At 36.8% G+C, this 21,767-nt stretch overlaps 1 protein-coding gene across 1 annotated transcript in view; it reads left to right on the top strand.

Annotated features, from left to right (window-relative positions):
• Positions 1-21,767, top strand: part of LOC103084410 (putative ATP-binding cassette sub-family C member 13) — an 81,144-nt gene extending 59,377 nt beyond the window's left edge. Inside the window, exons 19-28 of the mRNA XM_007454284.1 lie at positions 2,569-2,723; positions 4,620-4,775; positions 8,015-8,214; positions 9,171-9,297; positions 10,725-10,826; positions 16,343-16,486; positions 19,036-19,194; positions 20,485-20,651; positions 21,093-21,287; positions 21,629-21,767. Of these exons, the coding sequence (XP_007454346.1) occupies positions 2,569-2,723; positions 4,620-4,775; positions 8,015-8,214; positions 9,171-9,297; positions 10,725-10,826; positions 16,343-16,486; positions 19,036-19,194; positions 20,485-20,651; positions 21,093-21,287; positions 21,629-21,767 (1,544 nt within the window). The remainder of the gene's footprint in view (positions 1-2,568; positions 2,724-4,619; positions 4,776-8,014; positions 8,215-9,170; positions 9,298-10,724; positions 10,827-16,342; positions 16,487-19,035; positions 19,195-20,484; positions 20,652-21,092; positions 21,288-21,628) is intronic.

Consider the following 21,767-nt stretch of genomic DNA (forward strand, 5'->3'; position numbering starts at 1 on the left):
GGTTCAGTCTAGCTGTGGAGGAACTCAGGTACAGAGAGTAGGATCGAGTAGCGTCGAAATAATCAAAGTGATTCACTAGAACATTGTTCTCCTGTTACCAACTGGCACAGTAGTAGTACAGTGGAAACTAGGAAGCTGCTGTTTAAAAAGGAAATTAGGGTTTACTAGTGTGCGTGACATACATAAAAGAAAGCCTCCTTATGTGGCTTTTGGAGAAGTTCCAGCCTATGTCTAGATCGCCATATGAGACTTCCAGTGTCACACCCACTTAAGTGGAATTTCCATTCAGAGGAGATTGGGGGAAATTAATGTGTACACAGGCAGAAGAAAGCCACACCAGGTACCTCTTAATTCACCATGTCTTTATCTTGCATGTTTTAACTGATAATGATGGATGGTCATGCATTTTAATCAAGTGAGCAGTGTAGATAAGAGCCAACAAATAGAGCAGTGGAGCCCAGAAGTAAAATAGTCATATTTGATATGTAAGAGAAGCTTAAAATTAGTATCTTCAGATATTCAAAAGCAGAGGCGAAGCAAGAGCAGAATGTGCTTAAATAAGTTCAATCTAAGAACAAGAAAGTTCTTTAAAAATTTAAAGAATTTAAAAAGATTGAACAAGTGTGAGAAGATAAATCGGTAGAAATTGTCCCAGATGTACAACATCAAAAACATAGATGGCAAATGATAAATAAGGAAAAATTAGAGGAATAATCCAAGATGTTCAACATCCATACAATAAGACACAGTGAATGCAGATGGAAGTTATCAAATGCATAATATTTAACAACGTTTTCTGTAACTGAAGAATACTAAAGCCTGTTCCCACAAAAATTTCCAGTTTAGAGCAGAAATACAGAGGGTTCCAAGAGAGTAGTTTATGTTGCAGGATGAGGGGGTGAAATAGGATGAAAGAAATAATAGACTATCTGCTGAGTTTAAACATATTCCAAAGAGATTTGCTGACTATTGAATTGTTTGGGAATAGATTAGTGCTTGTTGCATAGAAAAATAGTGGTACAAGCATTATAAATTTAGTGAACTTCATGAATATTATGTTTAGTAGTAATGTAAACACTGAATATTTGAGAACAAAAGGGCAACAACCTATTTTTGGAAGGACTAGAAGAAAGTATGAGGAGTGAGGTAGGAAAATAATAGAAAGTATTTAAGAGTAAGAAATTATTAAAGAGCAGTGTGTGATGTTATTTAAAATATAAAGGAACTAGCTAAAAGAATTTGAGGTGGTCAGGGTTAACTATTTTTGTTTTGTTTTGTTTTGTTTTGTTTTAAACATTATACCTACAATGGAACAAGAATCCTGTTGGCAACACACTTTTACTAACAATTTTGTATAGTAGAGATCAGCAGTGCAATTACGTATCCCAGAAGACTCAAGAGCAAATGGCTTAAATAACATGGAAATTTATTGATGCCTCAAGTGGAAAAGTCCAGGCACAAGTTTTTAAATACACTTGATCCAGGGGCTCAAACGAAGTGTCCACCATGCTTTCTCAGTTCTGCTTGTTTTCCTCTTTTCCTGAGCCATTCTCAGGCTTCACATGGTGATGAAAACGTTCTCTTTCCAAGAACCTCTTTCCGTAGAAATCCATGAGATTACTCTCCTTGAAACAATTTGAGTCACATATCCACCCTTGAACCGATCATTGTAACCAAGCATTTCTTCCTCCACCCCTACAAATTCCCTAGTTTGGGGATTCTTTGTCCTTTCATTTCTTCTTACACACCTGGATAGTTCTCTTCTGAGCTTGTCTCTTTCTTGTTATATTTTTGTCAAACACAGCTACCAGTAGTCAACAGATGCTATTAACTGTGTTTTAACCTGTTCCACTGAAGCTACATGTTTATTATTTATATTTTCTAACTTTTTAGTTTTTTCAAGAACCTTCTCACCAACCAAACTGTAATAGCTTGACAGACCAAAAATAGTTTATTCATGACTCATACCACTTGTCCACTGTAGGTCAGGAAAGGGACTCTTCTGATTCTAGGCCTCAAGTTGGAGAAGCAATCCAACCACTATTTTAAATGTTGGCAGTCACTGTGCAAAGGGAATAGGAGCTTTAGCAAGTCTGACACCTGGAAGTATCATGTGAAGTGTCTCAACTTACTGTTCAGAACTATTCATTTGATTCTATCAATCACAAGGAGGTCAGAAAGTGCAATTCTACCATGGACCTAGAAGCTAGGAGAACTGAAATTATTTGTCTAGCAACACCAGTCACTACCACATTGTCTTTCAGGACATCATAAAGTTAATAGGTTGCTAAAATTCTGTCAACCCGGTTGATCTCTTATCTTTAGAGCATTTCTCTAGAACCTATGCTCATGAATAAGGAGAGCCCTGCTCTGATAGCGCACCAGAGTGTCCGTATTTATTTTCCATGCACCATATGCATTTATACTTAGTTTGGTCCACAGTGATACATTTTTAAGTTTGATATTTGAGTTTTCCATTAAAAATAAATGCTATTGCAAGCAATCTTTTGAGAGTTAAAATTCAGAGTTTAAGCTGTTAACATGTCATTGATAACAATTGGTGTTTAGGTCTCTTTGTTTGCTCGGGAGCTTATGTACTCACCAGAGGATCCTTGGCTGCCTCTCGAACTTTGCATGCTCGACTGTTGGATAATGTGCTGCATCTCCCACTCCAGTTCTTTGAAACCAATCCCATAGGCCAGATCGTCAATCGGTTCACCAAGGTAAGTAAGCCATACCTTATTAAATAGCATACGTATAAATGATCCACATTTAGTACCTTATTATCTCATTTGTAAAAAATATCATTCTAAAAAGATGGGATTACGTTTAGGGTAGATTTCATTGTTATTTTATTTCTAATTCTTGGGACATTTATAATTGATGTATAGCAGAGTCACATCTTACACACATACTTAAAATAACCCTTAAAAATCGCTGAAAGAATCCAAGAAGTACATGAGCTCTGGTGTCTACAACTCCAATTCTTACACACATTTAGTTCGAGAATCAGTGGTTCAGGCTGAGGAGGGGGAGAAATGTAAGTCTGTATCGACGTATCCAGATTTTAAGCATTCTGCCTTTAAAAGAACTATCAACTCACTAATGGCAAATGGGGGATGGGTAGAGGTTCCCAGAGTGTCTCTGCTAACCTATAGGGTTTTACCCATTGTGTTTACTACTAAGTACTTGTAATTGTACTGTCCGATAAAATGTAATGCAAGCCACAGAGGTAATTTAAAATTTTCTAGTAGCCACAATATAAAAGTAAAAAGAAACAGTTGAAGTAATTATTTATAATAATATATTTTACCAGAAAATATCTGAAACATTAAAGTATAATCAATGTAAAATTATTGATCGAATATTTTATTTTTCTCCTACAAAGTCTTCAAAATCTGGTTTGTGTACTAGACTTCTGTTAGATCTCAGTTTGCAGCAGCCATGTTTCAAGTGCTCAATAACCATATATTGCTAGTGGCTTCTGTATTAGACAGTGCATAGCTATGATCTTAAAATACGGCAAAATATTTTTGTGTATATGAAAAACATTTGGTGTGGTATGGGGAAAAATGAGGATAAAACATCAAAATATAAATGAAAATACCTAGCATAATCAATTTTTGATGGAGTATTAAATCTTGCTTAATCATACCAATGTCACACTGTTCTTTGAGAGTTTATAGAAGAACTTGATCACCAGTGTTCTTTGTCTCCCAGTGGACATATCTCTATGACCCTACTAAACAACTCTCATTATTATACAGTAACATGACAAATGATTGGGTCTTGAACAGATGAGAATATGAGAAGGTGTATTTTAAAGACAGGCAGGAAGTTACATATGAATATGATGCTCTTACACTATATGGTATGTGAGATAATCATGGAAGTCCCAAAGCAAGGCTGAGAATAAATAAAATTCTATTTCCATTCTTTATCAGTTTTGTCCTAAACTGAATAGCCCATCCCTTCAAGGTTGAGTGCCTTCCTATTCCCTGGGATCTCTAAGATCGTACCTTATACCACAAACCTAGCTTTAAGTTACATGTGAACTGATGCATGACCTTCCCATGTCCTTTTCTCAGTCCCATTGTCCACCTCTGTCTTTCAGTTTTTAATTTTGTAAATGAAGATTATTTTGTTTTCCCGTTTCTTCTGATATTGGCAGGATCCAGCTATCCAAGAAGGTCACTGGACATGTTCTCAGTGGATAAGAATGGCCCAGGAGTGTTTTACAGTTTTTTAGGGAGTGAATAATGGTAGACCAAAGTTCCTGAATACCCAACTACCGGGGTTTGGACCCTTTTTTTTTTTTTAACAGAGTCTGATTTCAGTCCTATAAATTAAGTGCCATGTAGTTGTCATTGGGAAGTACAAATTGCTTGACCATAGACATATTGGTACTAGAACACCCTCTTAATTGTTACAGCTGAAAAATACATGGGGGTGGGCTGGGGAGGGCAGAGATCATATATTGAATAGTTAGATATTTAATAATCAGATTGTCACATCTGGGTAAATGTTTTTATTTTTACATTGAATGATATATGTCTTCTTCCCCTCATTTTAAACCATGAAAAGTTAAAAATAAAATGACTCGATATCAAATTTTTCAGGACATGTTTATAATTGATATGCGTTTCCATTACTACTTACGGACCTGGGTGAATTGTACACTGGATGTTATTGGAACAGTTTTGGTCATTGTGGGAGCTTTACCACTCTTCATTCTGGGGATTATTCCTTTGGTTTTCCTCTATTTCACTATACAAGTAAGTACACGGATTTTTATGTGTGTTAATAACTTATAAGTTCACAGTCAAATATAGTTTCAGACCCACTTAGACTGCCTGTTAGTTAAGGTTCTCTAAGGAGCAGATATCAAGAAAGGATTAGATGTACTAGAGAACTGCTGGGGGAAATGCCTGTAAAAGATAAAGGAGAGGGAGCAAGAGAAGGCTGGGTGAGCCCTTCGACAGTGAGGCAGGTCTGCTCCCTTCGCGGGAGGAGAAAGAGGATTGGGTAGGAAGAGTCTTGGACTGCAGGACGGTTCCATAAGAGGTTTGGTTGAATGAATGGGAAGTCCACAACCAACACTGCCCAGTGGATGCTCCCATGTGACCCCTGAATGGGCTTGTTTTATTTAGCACCCCTGCCATGCTCAGTCTTTGCCTGGGAGTCACCTGTGGGAAAAATGGCCTTCATTCTACTATAGTAGTGGATTTGGAGGGGCAGCGGCTCGGCTGTCAGTCAGCTATGGGCCCTGAAACAGGAGAACTGAGTTGTGCATTTTTATGGCCACCATAAAACCTAGGTGTTGTTTACATTTTAGCAGAAAGTTAATTTGCCTGAAGATCCAAGAGAGAAGCACATATTGCCTTTTGCCCTGTTATCCCTGCTCTCAACAAACTATTGCTGGAAGAACTACAACAGATTTCTCATGATATGTATATATCCTTATATTCCAATTAAAATGTGGTCAACTAGGGGCTTCCCTGGTGGCGCAGTGGTTGAGAGTCCGCCTGCTGATGCAGGGGACACGGGTTCGTGCCCCAGTCCGGGAAGATCCCACGTGCTGCGGAGCGGCTGGGACCGTGAGCCGTGGCCGCTGAGCCTGCGCGTCCGGAGCCTGTGCTCCGCAACGGGAGAGGCCACAACAGTGAGAGGCCCGCCTACCGCAAAAAAAAAAAAAAAGAAAAAAAAAATGTGGTCAACCAATTTGAATTCCAAAGTTATGTCACTGTGAGGCTGTAGTGTAAAAACAAAATTTCTTAACACATATTTAAATTAAATATAGAAGTTTTTTGAGGCTCTTTATACAAAGGGATGCAGTTCTTGTAGTTTAATGTTTTCTCAACCTGAGTTTTCAAATTCATATTGGAGTTTAATTTGTCCAACCAGGATGTTAATCCTTTGCTCATTTCCGCACCTGTACTATCATTATTCCTCCTACTTCCTATGTTGTCCCTCTCCTCTCTGCCTGTCTGGATCTTACCCACCCTTCATGCCTATAGGTTATATTCTACTTTCTGTGAGAAGCATTCTCTACCAAAGCAGGGCAAAGAGATATGACTCATGTAGTATTATGGATTTATTATGCTGCTAGTATTATAGGCTGTTTTTTATTGTTCTCGTTGTCATTTTATTTATCTATCTATCTATCTATCTATTTATTTATTTACTAGACCAAAAATTGTCTCCTCAATGTGATTGTAAGTCCTCTGGGGCAGACACTATGTCTTATAGAAAAAAAAAAATCAAGAAATTGAGGAATGGTGTTGAGGATCAATTGTGTCTGCTTTAAAAAAACAAAAACAACAAAACATATCACAAGTGATAGTCTTGTGGTTGGTGCACTATAGCAGGGTGTCTAGGAGTGGAAAGGAGTCTAGAAACCATGTCTTGTTAGGCGGGACTTTATAGGGTGAGCCCTGAATGAAGATTCAGGGGCCTCAAATTACTTTCCTGACTCCTGTGTTTGGTATATCACTTTCTTTTCCAGGCTTCATTTCCCTTCCCTGTAAAATAAGAGGTTTGCTTTAGGTCAGTACTACTCAAAGTGTGGCCCCTGGACCCATGAGCCTATAGAATCAGAATCTCTTTTTTAAAAAATCACATTTTACAACCAAAATATATACAATTTTTATTTGTTAATCATACCCTAATAGAGCAGAGGGAAATAAAGAATTTCTCACAGAAGTCTGTGCTTGTAAAATCCTTCTGGTAATTTTTACTAAAGTATGAGAAGCACTGATCTAAATCAAATGTTCTTAAGCTCAATGCTCTGGTCAGTTTCATGCAAGGACCCCAGGGCTTCTATAATTCATTGAACTTTTATGAAACTACCTTTGAGACAATCTCTTAAGCCCCCTTGCAGGCTCAGAATGCCGTAATCGTTTGTATTCTCTAGAGCACTTAGCATAGAGCAGAGCTTGTAAACTGTAAGCTGACAGGCCACATGTAGCGTCAGGTATGTTTTAGCTTAGCTTGCTTAATGTTTTTACCAAAATGAAGACATTTGTAAAATTAGGAATTTTACATAAAATTCCAGATCTGAAGATTTTCATGAAAAAAAATTGCAAGATATAGCAAACTCTTTATTTTCATTTCCAGTTTGTAGCAATTACGTGGGGCTGATGAAGGATCCACCCATCCCAGCTGTCCTCAGCCCAAGTCAGAGGGGAGGTAGTCAATTATAATTGTGGCCACGTTGGCTTTTTTGGTAGAAAAAAATAAAGAAAATTTTTTCCATAACTATATTTAGGTACAAAAATATTATTGTTTGTACATTTGGTTGGCTTCCTTCATTTAATGGGTTAACCACCTGGCCACACTTCCAACATGTAACATAGAGCTTTTTCCACAGTAGGTACTCAATAATGGGTGTTTGAGAGCATTATCAAAGTGAAATTTTGCCCAATTATGTTCTAGTTGTGCTATCCAGAATTTGGGCTTTTTACTGTTACAAAGGTGCATTCGTTTCCTGGGGCTCCTGTAACAAACTTGGTGGCTTAAAACAACAGAAATTTTATTCTCTCACAGTTCTGGAGGCCAAAAGTCCAAAATCCAGGAGTAGGAAGGGTTGGCATTTTCTGGAGGCTCTGAGGGAGCATCTGTTGCATGCTTCTCTCCTAGCTTCTGGTGGCTGTCAGAGACCCCTGGCATTTTCCTTGATTCCTAGGTCCATCACTCCAGTCTTGTCTTCACGTGGCTTTCTCCCTGTGTCTGTGTCTTCTCCTTTTCTATTTTTTATAATGACACTCAGATTGTATTTAGGGCCCACCCGAAATCCAGGATGATCTCATCTCAAGAACCTTAATGACATCTGCAAAGATCCTATTTCCAAATAAGGTCACATTCACGGGTACTGGAGGTTAGAACTTGAACTTAACTTTTGGGGGCTGCTCTTTAGTTACACAAGTATCCACTACACAAGTATCTTGCCATTTTCAAACTATTGAAGCAATTTTGGCTACATCTTCCCAACCGCCTCTTTCTGTTTTCCTGTTAGAGATACTACGTGGCAAGCTCTCGGCAGATTCGGCGGCTGGCAGGAGCATCTCGCTCTCCTGTCCTTTCCCACTTTAGCGAGACTCTACTTGGGGTGTCCACTATCAGGGCATTTGGACATGAACAGAGGTTCATCCAGCAAAACAAAGAGGTGGTGAATGAGAATTTGGTCTGTTTCTACAACAATGTGATTTCGAACAGGTAAGTCATATCCACATACCCAGTTCAGGACTAGTCTCTTCTTGGATATTTTGTTCACTAACTTCTAAACAGAAAGTGTTTGGTTTTTTTTGCGGCACTCGGGCCTCTCACTGTTGTGGCCTCTCCCGTTGCGGAGCACAGGCCCCGGACGCGCAGGCTCAGCGGCCATGGCTCACGGGCCCAGCCGCTCCGCGGCATGTGGGATCTTCCCGGACCGGGGCACAAACCCGTGTCCCCTGCATTGGCAGGCAGGCTCTCAACCACTGCGCCACCACGGAAGCCCTAGAAAGTGTTTTTAATGATATTTCATCAAAAATATTAAAGCCTTAAATATTTCTAGTATTTAATATACATTTAAGTTAAAGTGTATCTATTTATGTCCGTTTGAATAGTACATGCTACTTTACGTGAAAATAAGGTCCCACGTTTTTTGAAGGTTGTACAGGATGCTGTTAGAATTAGTAAAGATGTGACTCTTTGTTGTATTTTATATTTGTAGAATGGATTTTCTTTGCAAACAATAATCTATAATATTTTGAATTTGAAGCCATACATTTCACATAGAGGAGAAAAAATAAAACATTAAATAGTAGTTGGGCACATGTTAACTTTTAGTGACTAATTTTATCATATAAAAAACGTGTATGTAATCAGAAAGTTAAGTGATTTTCCAATGGGATTTTAAGATGAATGCATCATTTCAGTTGATGTTCTTTTGATTTTTAATTCTGATTAAGTTTTAAAGCAAAGTTCTGCAAAAGTAAAGTGTATTTTTATGCAGAGAAATCCTTTACTCTATCATCACTGCAAAAATCCTGTTTGATTGAGTTCTAAGTAAGTGTGGAAAAGGAGAATGCAGCTATTGATGTTTACTTCTTCATTTTTCAGAGGAGAGTTCATACTAAGTGCACCAAAACTTTTGCATCTCAGTTCAGGAATGTTTTCCATTATTACAGGTGGCTGTCTGTTAGACTTGAATTTCTTGGCAATTTAATGGTGGTCTTCGCTTCACTGCTTGCTGTGCAGGCTGGCAATTCTGTGGATTCAGCAATTGTTGGTTTGTCCATATCCTATGCCTTAAATGTAAGTAATAGTGATTTTTGTGGTATATGATACGTTTATAATCCAATTAATTAAGCTTTCTTCTCCTTTTCCTGTCTGAATTATAGATTGTGTTAACTAAGTAATGAGAGACAAATCTGGATTACCCTGGAGGCTCATTTCTTTCTTTTGCTACTACCAAAAGAGCTAGCTCAGTATTTCTAAGTTAGCTCACAGAGAAAACAGGCTGATACCCAAGGCTCAGTGCTAGAGGATCCAGGAAACTCCTGCTGTTGCATTATTACCCAGAAGTTTCCTGTTCTCTTATCCTTATAGAGTTAATAAAGTATAACAGGGATAGGGCCCCTCTCTACCGTGGCCTGTCCATCCGGTTTGCCCAAACTAAGCAGAGAGATAATGCAAGCTCTAGGGAGAATATATGCTCTGCTTGTAATTTTTTTCCTGATAAGCCCTATTTTATATGGTACTGCAAAGTGCTAGTGGTATGACTGTGTGCAAGTCCCCTTAGTAAAATAGAAAATGTATCAAACTGCTTAATATAATTCCACATTATTTAAAAGATGGGTCTACATGATTTGGGTACATGCCCTTAGTCCCTTATCTAAAAGCTTCAAGTCAGTTGCATTTCAGAATTCAGAACTTAGGCTTCTAGAAAGGAATTATAATACATTTAACATACATATATATATATATATATACACACACACACACACACACACACACACACACACAAATAAATATATCCATATGTATGTATGTATGCATGTATATATGCAGGGCCTGGGGCAGAACTCTGTAATCAAACTCTTTGTTCTGCAGTGAAATATGTGAATGTACATCCTAAGTGAGTTAAATCAACACTTTAAGGAGACCCACATCAGTTCAGTCAGGTTGGCCATCAAATGGTTTAGCACCAAACTCAAGAAAAATCTGAATCGTGAGCGTTTTGTGACTTTCAGAACTAGATTTGAAGTTACAACCTTGGGGAACTTATATTTAGGGGTAAGTGGCGTGAGAAGAAAGTAGAGTTTGGGGGAAGAAAAGGAGACAGGAGTAGTCAGAAAATTCCTTCAGATGGAAGCTGGTAAAGAATGCCAAAGGTAACATTGTGTACACATTTTTTCCTCACTTAGGATGTACATTTCTTAAGGCATATCCCATCAGTCTTGGTATTCATTATTTCTTACACCAAGTATGGTCTCCTTTAATATATGTTGAACTATATTCATTCCATCTTCTGACAAATAACCATTGTTTATGATATTAATGAATTTAACAAACTGCACATATGTGTGTCTAAGAATAAATATGCTTACTTCTAAAGTTGTTAAATAATTCTAAGAAATAAAATATATGAAAATTCTGAAAAATGAAGCTTTATAAAGTATTATTAAAAGTATATAAAAGACTGATACTCATTCATTAAGCTCTTGGTTTTTCACCACCAGATTACTCAATCTCTCAATTTTTGGGTAAGGAAAGCATGTGAAATTGAAACCAATGCAGTTTCCATTGAAAGGGTTTGTGAATATGAAAATATGGATAAAGAGGTAAGCACTCCTAAATAATAAATGGATGCAGAATTAAGATATTGTAATACACCTTGAATTGACATCATAAAAATCAATTTAAAAAAATTTTTTTTAATTTATTTTTTATATTTTTATTTTTTTTATTTTTATTTTAACATCTTTATTGGAGTATAATTGCTTTACAATGGTATGTTAGTTTCAGCTTCACAACAAAATGAATCAGTTATATATATACATATGTTCCCATATCTCTTCCCACATGCGTTTCCCTCCCTCCCACCCTCCATATCCCACCTCTTCAGGTGGTCACAAAGCACCGAGCTGATCTCCCTGTGCTATGTGGCTGCTTCCCACTAGCTATCTACCTTACGTTTGTTAGTGTATATATGTCCGTGCCACTCTCTCGCTTTGTCACAGTTTACCCTTCCCCCTCCCCATATCCTCAAATCCATTCTCTAGTAAGTCTGTGTCTTTATTCCTGTTTCACCCCTAGGTTCTTCATGACATTTTTTTCTTAAATTCCATATATATGTGTTAGCATACGGTATTTGTCTCTCTTTCTGACTTACTTCACTCTGTATGACAGACTCTAGGTCTATCCATCTCATTACAAATAGCTCAATTTCGTTTCTTTTTATGGCCGAGTAATATTCCACTGTATATATGTGCCACATCTTCTCTATCCATTCATCCGATGATGGACACTTAGGTTGTTTCCATCTCCGGGCTATTGTAAATAGAGCTGCAATGAACATTTTGGTACATGATTCTTTTTGAATTATGTTTTTCTCAGGGTATATGCCTAGTAGTGGGATTGCTGGGTCATATGGTAGTTTTATTTGTAATTTTTTTAGGAACCTCCATACTGTTCTCCACAGTGGCTGTATCAATTTACATTCCCACCAACAGTGTAAGAGGGTTCCCTTTTCCCCACACCCTCTCCAGCATTTATTGTTTCTAGATTTTTTGATGATGGCCATTCTGACTGGTGTGAGATGATATTTCATTGTAGTTTTGATTTGCATTTCTCTAATGATTAGTGATGTTGAGCATTCTTTCATGTGTTTGTTGGCAGTCTGTATATCTTCTTTGGAGAAATGTCTATTTAGGTCTTCTGCCCATTTTTGGATTGGGTTGTTTGTTTTTTTGTTATTAAGCTGCATGAGCTGCTTGTAAATTTTGGAGATTAATCCTTTGTCAGTTGCTTCATTTGAAAATATTTTCTCCCATTCCGAGGGTTGTCTTTTGGTCTTGTTTATGGTTTCCTTTGCTGTGCAAAAGCTTTGAAGTTTCATTAGGTCCCATTTTTTTATTTTTGTTTTTATTTCCATTTCTCTAGGAGGCGGCTCAAAAAGGACCTTGCTGTGATTTATGTCATAGAGTGTCCTGCCTATGATTTCCTCTAAGAGTTTCATAGTTTCTGGCCTTACATTTAGGTCTTTAATCCATTTTGAGCTTATTTTTGTGTATGGTATTAGGGAGTGATCTAATCTCATAGTTTTACACGTAGCTGTCCAGTTTTCCCAGCACCACTTATTGAAGAGGCTGTCCATTCTCCACTGTACATTCCTGCCTCCTTTTTCAAAGATAAGGTGACCGAATGTGCATGGGTTTATCTCTGGGATTTCTATCCTGTTCCATTGATCTATATTTCTGTTTTTGTGCCAGTACCATCCTGTCTTGATTACTGTAGCTTTGTAGTATAGTCTGAAGTCAGGAAGCCTGATTCCTCCAGCTCCGTTTTTCGTTCTCAAGATTGCTTTGGCTATTCAGGCTCTTTTGTGTTTCCATACAAATTGTGAAATTTTTTGTTCTAGTTCTGTGAAAAAATGCCAGTGGTAGTTTGATAGGCATTGCATTGAATCTATAGATTGCTTTGGGTAGTAGAGTCACTTTCACAATGTTGATTCTTCCAATCCAAGAACATGGTATATCTCTCCATCTATTTGTATCATCTTTAATTTCTTTCATCAGTGTCTTATAATTTTCTGCATACAGGTCTTTTGTCTCCTTAGGCAGGTTTATTCCTAGGTATTTTATTCTTTTTGTTGCAGTGGTAAATGGGAGTGTTTTCTTGATTTCACTTTCAGATTTTTCATCCTTAGTGTATAGGAATGCCAGAGATTTCTGTGCATTAATTTTGTATCCTGCTACTTTACCAAATTCATTGATTATCTCTAGTAGTTTTCTGGTAGCATCTTTAGGATTCTCTATGTGTAGTATCATGTCATCTGCAAATAGTGACAGCTTTACTTCTTCTTTTCTGATTTGGATTCCTTTTATTTCCTTTTCTTCTCTGATTGCTGTGGCTAAAACTTCCAAAACTATGTTGAATAAGAGTGGTGAGAGTGGGCAACCTTGTCTTGTTCCTGATCTTAGTGGAAATGCTTTCAGTTTTACACCATTGAGGACGATGTTGGCTGTGGGTTTGTCATATATGGCCTTTATTATGTTGAGGAAAGTTCCCTCTATGCCTACTTTCTGCAGGGTTTTTATCATAAATGGGTGTTGAATTTTGTCGAAAGCTTTCTCTGCATCTATTGAGATGATCATATGGTTTTTCTCCTTCAATTTGTTCATATGGTGTATCACGTTGATTGATTTGTGTATATTGAAGAATCCTTGCATTCCTGGAATAAACCCCACTTGATCATGGTGTATGATCCGTTTAATGTGCTGTTGGATTCTGTTTGCTAGTATTTTGTTGAGGATTTTTGCATCTATGTTCATCAGTGATATTGGCCTGTAGTTTTCTCTCTTTGTGACATCCTTGTCTGGTTTTGGAATCAGGATGATGGTGGCCTTGTAGAATGAGTTGGGGAGTTTCCTCCCTCTGCTATATTTTGGAAGAGTTTGAGAAGGATAGGTGTTAGCTCTTCTCTAAATGTTTGATAGAATTCGCCTGTGAAGCCATCTGGTCCTGGGCTTTTGTTTGCTGGAAGATTTTTAATCACAGTTTCAATTTCATTACTTGTGACTGGTCTGTTCATATTTTCTATGAACAAAACCTCCATTTCCAAATTTATGGTGTAATATTTCTCATTTCGACGAAATTAAAATTCAATCTATTGTAAAATACACCATTATTTTATATAATCACTAAAGTAGAAAAAAAGCACTGCTGGGCTTCCCTGGTGGCGCAGGGGTTGAGAGTCCGCCTGCTGATGCAGGGGACATGGGTTCGTGCCCTGGTCTGGGAAGATCCCACATGCCACGGAGCGGCTGGGTCCGTGAGCCGTGGCCGCTGAGCTTGCACGTCCGGAGCCTGTGCTCCACAACGGAAGAGGCCACAACAGTGAGAGGCCCGCGTACCGCAAAAAAAAAAAAAAAAAAAAAAAAGCACTGCCTATTAAATTAGGACTGTTCATAAATTTTAAGATATCCCATTTCAGTATTGTTATAAAAATGAAATATGAGCGCCTGTTTTTAAGGGGCACAGTGATCTGTCCCCTTCCAATGTAAAGTAAAATATGCAACCTGTAATTATAACTTTGTAAAGATTTGACTTCGAGAAAAGTGTCTTAATGCAGTCACCTCACAATTATTTACAGTCTGATTGTCCAATTTCAAAATTAACTACGCCTTTACTGCTTATACCTTCTGTCCCATTTACTCATCATTAGCATCTCTGTGGATGGGAAGAAGGAGAATAAATCAGTCTGCTTTGTTCCCTTTAATTAACTAGAATTTGGGAGAGAGAAGAGTTAGACTATAGGCAGAGTATAATATTAGCATTATCTACATATTTTACTAACCTAGGGTACTTCTGTCTCCCAGTTCCATGAATTAACAGGGCAGATGATAAAGGGTATATTTTGAATTTCTGTATCTTCTTCAATCCATTTATAAAGGTATCTAAATCTTCGTGAAACTTTCCTCTTTTGCTCATAACTCTGAGGAAGAAGTGTTCCTCCTCCAAATAAAAACATACAGATTTCCAGTTTTATTTTGGAAACATCTCTTCGTATCTTTTTCAGACCTTATTCCATTAACCACCTTCTCTAATTCCTAATTTCAGCGCCCCAACTCCTTTACTCCTTTCAGCCTATAAATATACTAAAATATTTTCTGCATACTCCAACTTCTACCTAAACTTTGAATCTTCCTCTAGATTCTTCCCTGGGTCTTACCTTCCTTTTTCATACACATTTCATGAAAGATTAGTCTACCTTCACAATCACAATCACAGTTACCAATATCTAGTTTGTTCAGCTTATTGCCACGTAATGACTAATATAAAAATTGTATCATTTTCTATATTTTCTAAATCTAAATGTATATTTTCTAAATCATTTCTATATTTTCTAAATCTTTTTAGAAATCTTGCCACGTAATGACTAATATAAAAATTGTATCATTTTCTATATTTTCTAAATCTTTTTAGAAATCTTTCTGTATTTTCTAAATCTAAATCTTTTGCTATTAATATATGTTTATTAATAGCAAAATAAACATAGCAAGCACACACACATTAAAAAAAATCATTTTTACATAAATCATCTTTATGTAATTTGATGCAAGTTGTAACAGACACCATTGCAAAAACTCTTGATGTGGAAAGAAGTAAATGTGTCCAAATGACTCCTATTTACTCCTCTATAGCCCTGTTTCTCTGCTCCTCTTTACAGCAGAATTCTTGGGAATAGTTCCTGTACTTGTTCTCTCTAATTCCTCTTTTCTCATTCCTTTCTGGACCCTCTTTCACACAGGCTTTAAATCCTACCACTTCACTGAGCCTGCCCTAGTCAAGATCACCAATGGTAGCCTCTCTGTCTTCACTTTGCCTGGCCTATCGTTTGACACTTGTGATCACTCCCTCTCATGAAAACAATTCACCTCACTGGCGGGGCACCACAGTCTTCTGTGTGTTCTTCTACCTCCTGCTTTTCCTCCAGTGTTCCAGAGCCAGGCCTCAGTCTCAGGTCCTCAGCATATGTAGTTAGTCTCCTTTACCTGGAAAGGGTTTCCTCTGATATCCACATGATTTGTTTCCTGACCATGTCCAGTTAAGCCTTTTCTAACCTCCCTGCTTAAAATTACACCAACCCTGCCTATTTCCTGATTTCCAAAGCTTTATCATCAACTAAAATTCTGCATAGGCTATATGGTGCTTTTTGTCTCTCCTCACCAGCATGCATGCTCCATAAGGGCAAGAATTATTTGTTTTTCTCACTGCTAAATCACCAACAACCAAAGCATTAACTGGCACAGTAAACACTCAGTATTTGGGAGATGAATAAATGACAAACTGTCCTCCTCTCAGCTAAAAATTTCAGGTTACCTTCAGATCCTTTATAAGGTTTTAGATTTTTCTTAATAACTTAATAGAAGATGGGAAGCCTCTTTATGTGTAAAAATTTATTTCTAAGATTTTGGTATTTTTTAAAAGTGTTTTCAGAAAACTCATAATGTTTACAAATGTCTTTCATCACTTTTGTTTTATCACTTTTGTTTATATGCATGAGAATTATTTTTATTGGGGGGGAGATATTTTTATTGTAATTATAGTTTAAAAAATATTTCTTTGTTTTAAGGCACCCTGGATAATGTCTAAAAGGCCTCCGTCACAATGGCCCAATAAAGGGATAGTGGAATTTGTTAATTATCAGGCTCGATACCGAGATGATCTTGGTTTAGCATTACAAGATATCACTTTCCAGACTCATGGGGAAGAGAAGGTACCATATATGTTTCATAAGTCTCACTTTACCTTTCATCTGAATATATTTATTGTTAAGGCCAAAGTATACTGTGATATTGAATATAAGATGGTCATTTGTTCAAATTTCATATAAAAGTAATAAAGACGTGGTTGGTTTGTACAGAATAAGCTTTTCCTCTATCAACAAAAAAATATATTTTAAGCTGTTCATAATCTATTGTGAAACATGATTTTACTATTTTTTAGCTTTATTGAGGTAAAATTAGCAAATAAAAATTGTATTTTTTAGGGTGTACAGTGTGATAGTTTGATATACATATATTGTGAAATGATTATCATAACCTTAAGAACACTTAAGATCTACTCTCTTAGCAAATTTCAGTATTATTAATTATAGTCACCATGCTGTGCATTAGATACCTAGAATTTATTTGCCCTATAACTGAAAGTTTGTACCCTTTGACCAACATCTTCCCATTTTCCCCACCCTTCAATCCCTGGTAACCTTTTGTTTGACGTTTTGACGTTTTTAGATTCCACATTTAAGTGAGATCATACAATATTTTTCTCAGTCTGGCTTCTTTTACTTAGCATAATGTCCTCGAGGTTCACCATGTTACCACAAATCGCAGGATTTTCTTCATTTTTATGCAGGATTATATATATGTTTATATACATATATTTTTTTCTTTATCCATTCATGCATGGCATACACTTAGGTTGGTTCCATATCTTGGCTACTGTGAATAATGTTGCAATGAACTTGGGAGTGCAGATTCCCCTTCATCATACTAATTTCATTTCCTTTGGCTATATACCCAGTATTAGTATACTTTATTTTTACGTCCTCTAGTAAGTGAAGTACAACAATAAGACAGTAAAATAATATATAGTTACCTATACAGTAAATACATCGGAGAGAATATTTGTATAGTCAGTGACATCATGTTTTCCAAGACCATTAGTGAAATGGGAAAATGCTTGAGATGTAATTTAGTTGATAAACACTATATACGAAACTATTGATAGTATATCATTTTTGTGTTCTAAACAAGCAAACATATACACATTAGCAAAAATCCTAGAAGAACAGTTACAAAGCATAAACACTGATTCTCTCTAGGTGATGGGATTTTAGATGATTTTTGCTTCTATATTTTTCCCTCATTTTTCAAAATGTTTTATGAAAACATATTATTATCCTGCCTAATCAGATTGATATTTTACAAATCAGTAAAGCTAAAAAATCATTTTAATTAACAGCAATGTTCCATTTTCCCTTTTTTAGAAACCTGCCTTTGGTATCTCCAAACACCTCCTTTTCTAACCCTCTAAACCAGGTCCACTGCAGTGACATCAAGGACAAAAATATTTTTGGAACAAATGAAATCATTGTGGAATTTTAATTATTCTAATGAATTCAACATACTCCTGGTTTTTCTGATGTATAATAGTATGTCAGATTTAAGATTTAAGATCTTTAATTAGGGCAAACCAGCCACCATAATCTTCTCTCTGCCCAATGTTCTACTAACACCAAGATACAAATCAGCACCCAAAAGAGGTTGCTTTAGTTCTCGTGGCCAAAGGAACACACGCAATCACTGGATGTTTATGACAAGCTGATTATTTTGTGCAAGAGTCCAAAATACTCAGACATTATCTGTGACCACCCTTAATGGTTTTGATGCAGTAGTTGTTTTGATACACCAAGGAAATTTGCAGGCATTCCTTTAGATTTTTTAGCCTATCTAAGCAAAGGGTTCCAGTCCCCTGTTTTGTTTGTTCGTTTGTTTTGGGGGAGGGATGGTAAAAAAGCCTCATTTTGAAAGTCTCTGGAAAACAACCCCATTATCAGTCTCTCTTTAAACCACACCCTTAATGGCTAGTTTAGGGATGGTTCAGGGATGATCTCCTCTTCCTGGGGCTGCTAATGTGCTCTAGTTAGGTGGTAAGTAAATTACTCAAAACTGGAGGAAAGGGACTTCCCTGGTGGCTTAGTGGTTAGGAATCCGCCTGCCAATGCAGGGGACACGAGTTCGAGCCCTGGTCCGGGAAGATGCCACACGCCTCAGAGCAACTAAGCTCGTGCACCACAACTACTGAGCCTGCACTTTAGAGCCTGCAAGCCACAGCTACTGAGCCCGCGTGCCACAACTACTGAAACCTGTGTGCCTAGAGCACATACTCTGCAACAAGAGAAGCCACCACAATAAGAAGCCTGCGCACCGCAAGGAAGAGTAGACCCCGCTCACCGCAACTAGAGAAAGCTTGCGCGCAGCAACGAAGATGCAATGCAGCCAATAAATAAATAAATAAAAATTAAAAAACAAAACAAAACTGGAGGAAACACACATTTTAGCCCAAGCCCTTCTAGTGAGTAAGGAGTGTCTGGATAAAGACTCATCCTTGCAAGTCACGTTAAGTTTTCCATGACAGTCAATGTTATTCTGGTTGGGAAAATTAGATTCTACTGACCCAACGTAATGTATTTGTTGTCAGTACCAAGGTCCCCTTCCCTTACAAAAAGTACAATGTAAACTGTTTATGTTAATTTCATTATAGATTGGAATTGTGGGACGAACTGGAGCAGGCAAATCAACACTATCAAATTGCCTATTTAGAATTGTAGAAAGATCAGGAGGCAAAATTATTATTGATGGAGTTGACATATCTACAATTGGGCTTCATGACCTTCGTGGCAAACTTAACATTATTCCACAGGTAAAGACTGTTTTGTCGTTAGTCTTTCTTAACTCCCTCCAGGGAAACTTCATCTTTTGTTCTATTTTATTTTGTTTTTGTTTCAATTCTTTTTTAATATATTCCTTTCAAGCATACACATTCATTTTGGGGAGCCAAATTATTTTAAATGTAGTATGAAAAATAACTATGTAATTAAATCCTATTAAACACTGTAAATCTGAAGCATTCTCCCTACGTGCATTTATCTATTTGAAAAACTGCTATGTTGCTTTGCAAGTTTCCTTCATAATAGTAAATACAAATAAAATTCAAATGTAGAGATCAGGCTGAAACACATTGGTATTTTTTGGAAGAAAAAACAACTACTGAGGCTTTTGCTTAGTTGATAATTTGAATGTAGGATTTTGATTCTTTTGACTTGAGGTTTAGAAATATTGAAAAAAATGAAAAGAACAATAATGCAGTTAGATCTCTTTTCAAGTCCTTTGATTTTTCCATCTGTGGCATCAGAGGAACTTGATCATTAACAAGTATGCAAATTGGCTCAATAATATGCCTCTGCAGTCTAAGATGACTTTATTCAGTTGTGTTTGAGAGATTTAAGCTGAGCATTTATGAAATATCTTTATATTATTCTTTAAAAATATCTTAAAATACTATCACCGCTTTGTCATAGTGCTTAAACACATACTTACATTCATGAATTTACTTCAAAACAAATTTGAGTAAAATCTGAAATTCTGGCAGGGATAAAATTGACTGGAGAAAAGAAACAGTCATTCCTCTCATAAATCAAAACAGGTGTAGTAAAATACAGTTTCACTAGACATGTCAGTGTATTGGAAAGAGCGTGGACTTGTCGTCTTTGAATTCTACTTGAGCACTTACCTTCTGTGTGTCCTTGGACGAGAGCTTTTTAAAACCTCCAGTTCACTATCTGTCAAATGAGGATATTTACTTCTATCTTTCTGGGTTGGTGGGCTGATAGATAATATTATATACATAGTATAGATTACATTTATTCAATTCTTTTCTGTATTATATTATATCCCTGACTAAAGGGCAGCTACCATCCTCATTATTATCGTGGTTGTGATCGAGACATTATTAATAAGAGGACGAGAAAGAATCAGGAAGCTTATAATGATTTAATCTAACTTGCAACTTATTCTGATTTTCTTCTGCTTTTGGGTTCAATATAAAATGAATTTAATAACTATTTAGTTTTGATCATTTTGTTTTTTCCTTATTTAATGTACGCATGCCTCATGTGACAGTAAGATTACTGGTGACTATTTTATTCTCTAGGACCCTGTTTTATTTTCTGGAACCCTTCAAATGAACCTGGACCCCCTAGACAAGTATTCTGATGGCGAGCTATGGGAGGTGCTGGAACTATGTCACTTAAAAGAGTTTGTGCAGTCCCTTCCCAAGAAGCTGCTGCATGAAATTTCAGAGGGTGGTGAAAACCTCAGGTAAGCTGCTAAGAGCAGAGCTTGCCCAGGTTATTCATTCAGGGCTTTTTAGAAACGAGTTGGCCTCAAAAGGAAGTCACTCCTGAGCTACCAGGATTATTTTGGCATGCCCATCTAAAATGCCACCCCGTACCCACATTTTACACCCTCCCTTTCTGTACGTTCGAATTCTTTTCATTACTATGTATTTTACTCATTTTTTTTTTGTCTCCCCATGTAAACACACAGACAGAGCCTTTTGTCTGTTTAATTCATTGTTCTATTTGCAGAACTTGGACCAGAGTCTGGCATATAGTAATCACTGAGTGAATATTTCTTAAAGAAAAGAATGAATGAATGTGTGGGTTAGGAAGAGAATAACAGTATAATTCGAATTTTAGAACAGGAAGTGTGTGACCGTAAAATCCATTGTGGAAATCATTTTACTATTTTTTATAACAGTGTTGGACAGAGACAGCTTGTCTGTCTTGCTCGTGCTTTGCTGAGAAAAACAAAAATTCTCATCTTGGATGAGGCAACAGCTTCCATCGATTTTGAGACTGATAACTTGGTGCAGACTGCAATCAGGAAGGAGTTTTCTGATTGTACCATCCTGATGATTGCTCACAGACTGCATTCTATCATTGATTCAGACAGGTATGCTTTATTTGTTTTCAGAAATAAAACAGTTTCTACAGAGATACCTAATGAACATATGAAACACATTAATTACTTGCCACTAATAAAGGATTTTATCTGTGCTGAGAGATACAAAATGTCCCCTAATAGTATGGAAGATATTTTCCAAAATAATTAGAGGAATTTGTTAATGCTCAAAGAATATTAGAAAACTTGATATATTTCCTGAGTTAAATAGTACCTTTATTTTGTACTGACATAACTCATACAGTAACTTAAATTTTACGGTAGCAAGAACAAGAAGGGTGAACTTAAACACTGATTGTACGTTACCTGACTGGATTCTTTTCACATTGCAGGGTGCTTGTTCTAGACTCTGGAAGGATTACACAATTTGAAACACCACAGAATTTGATACACCAGAAAGGACTTTTCTTTGACATGCTAACAGAAGCAGGAATAACACAAGACTCAGGGACAAAAAGTAAATACTTTTAG

The sequence above is a fragment of the Lipotes vexillifer genome, unplaced genomic scaffold (genome assembly GCF_000442215.2).
Source record: "Lipotes vexillifer unplaced genomic scaffold, Lipotes_vexillifer_v1.1 scaffold729, whole genome shotgun sequence".
Lineage (NCBI taxonomy): Eukaryota > Metazoa > Chordata > Mammalia > Artiodactyla > Lipotidae > Lipotes > Lipotes vexillifer.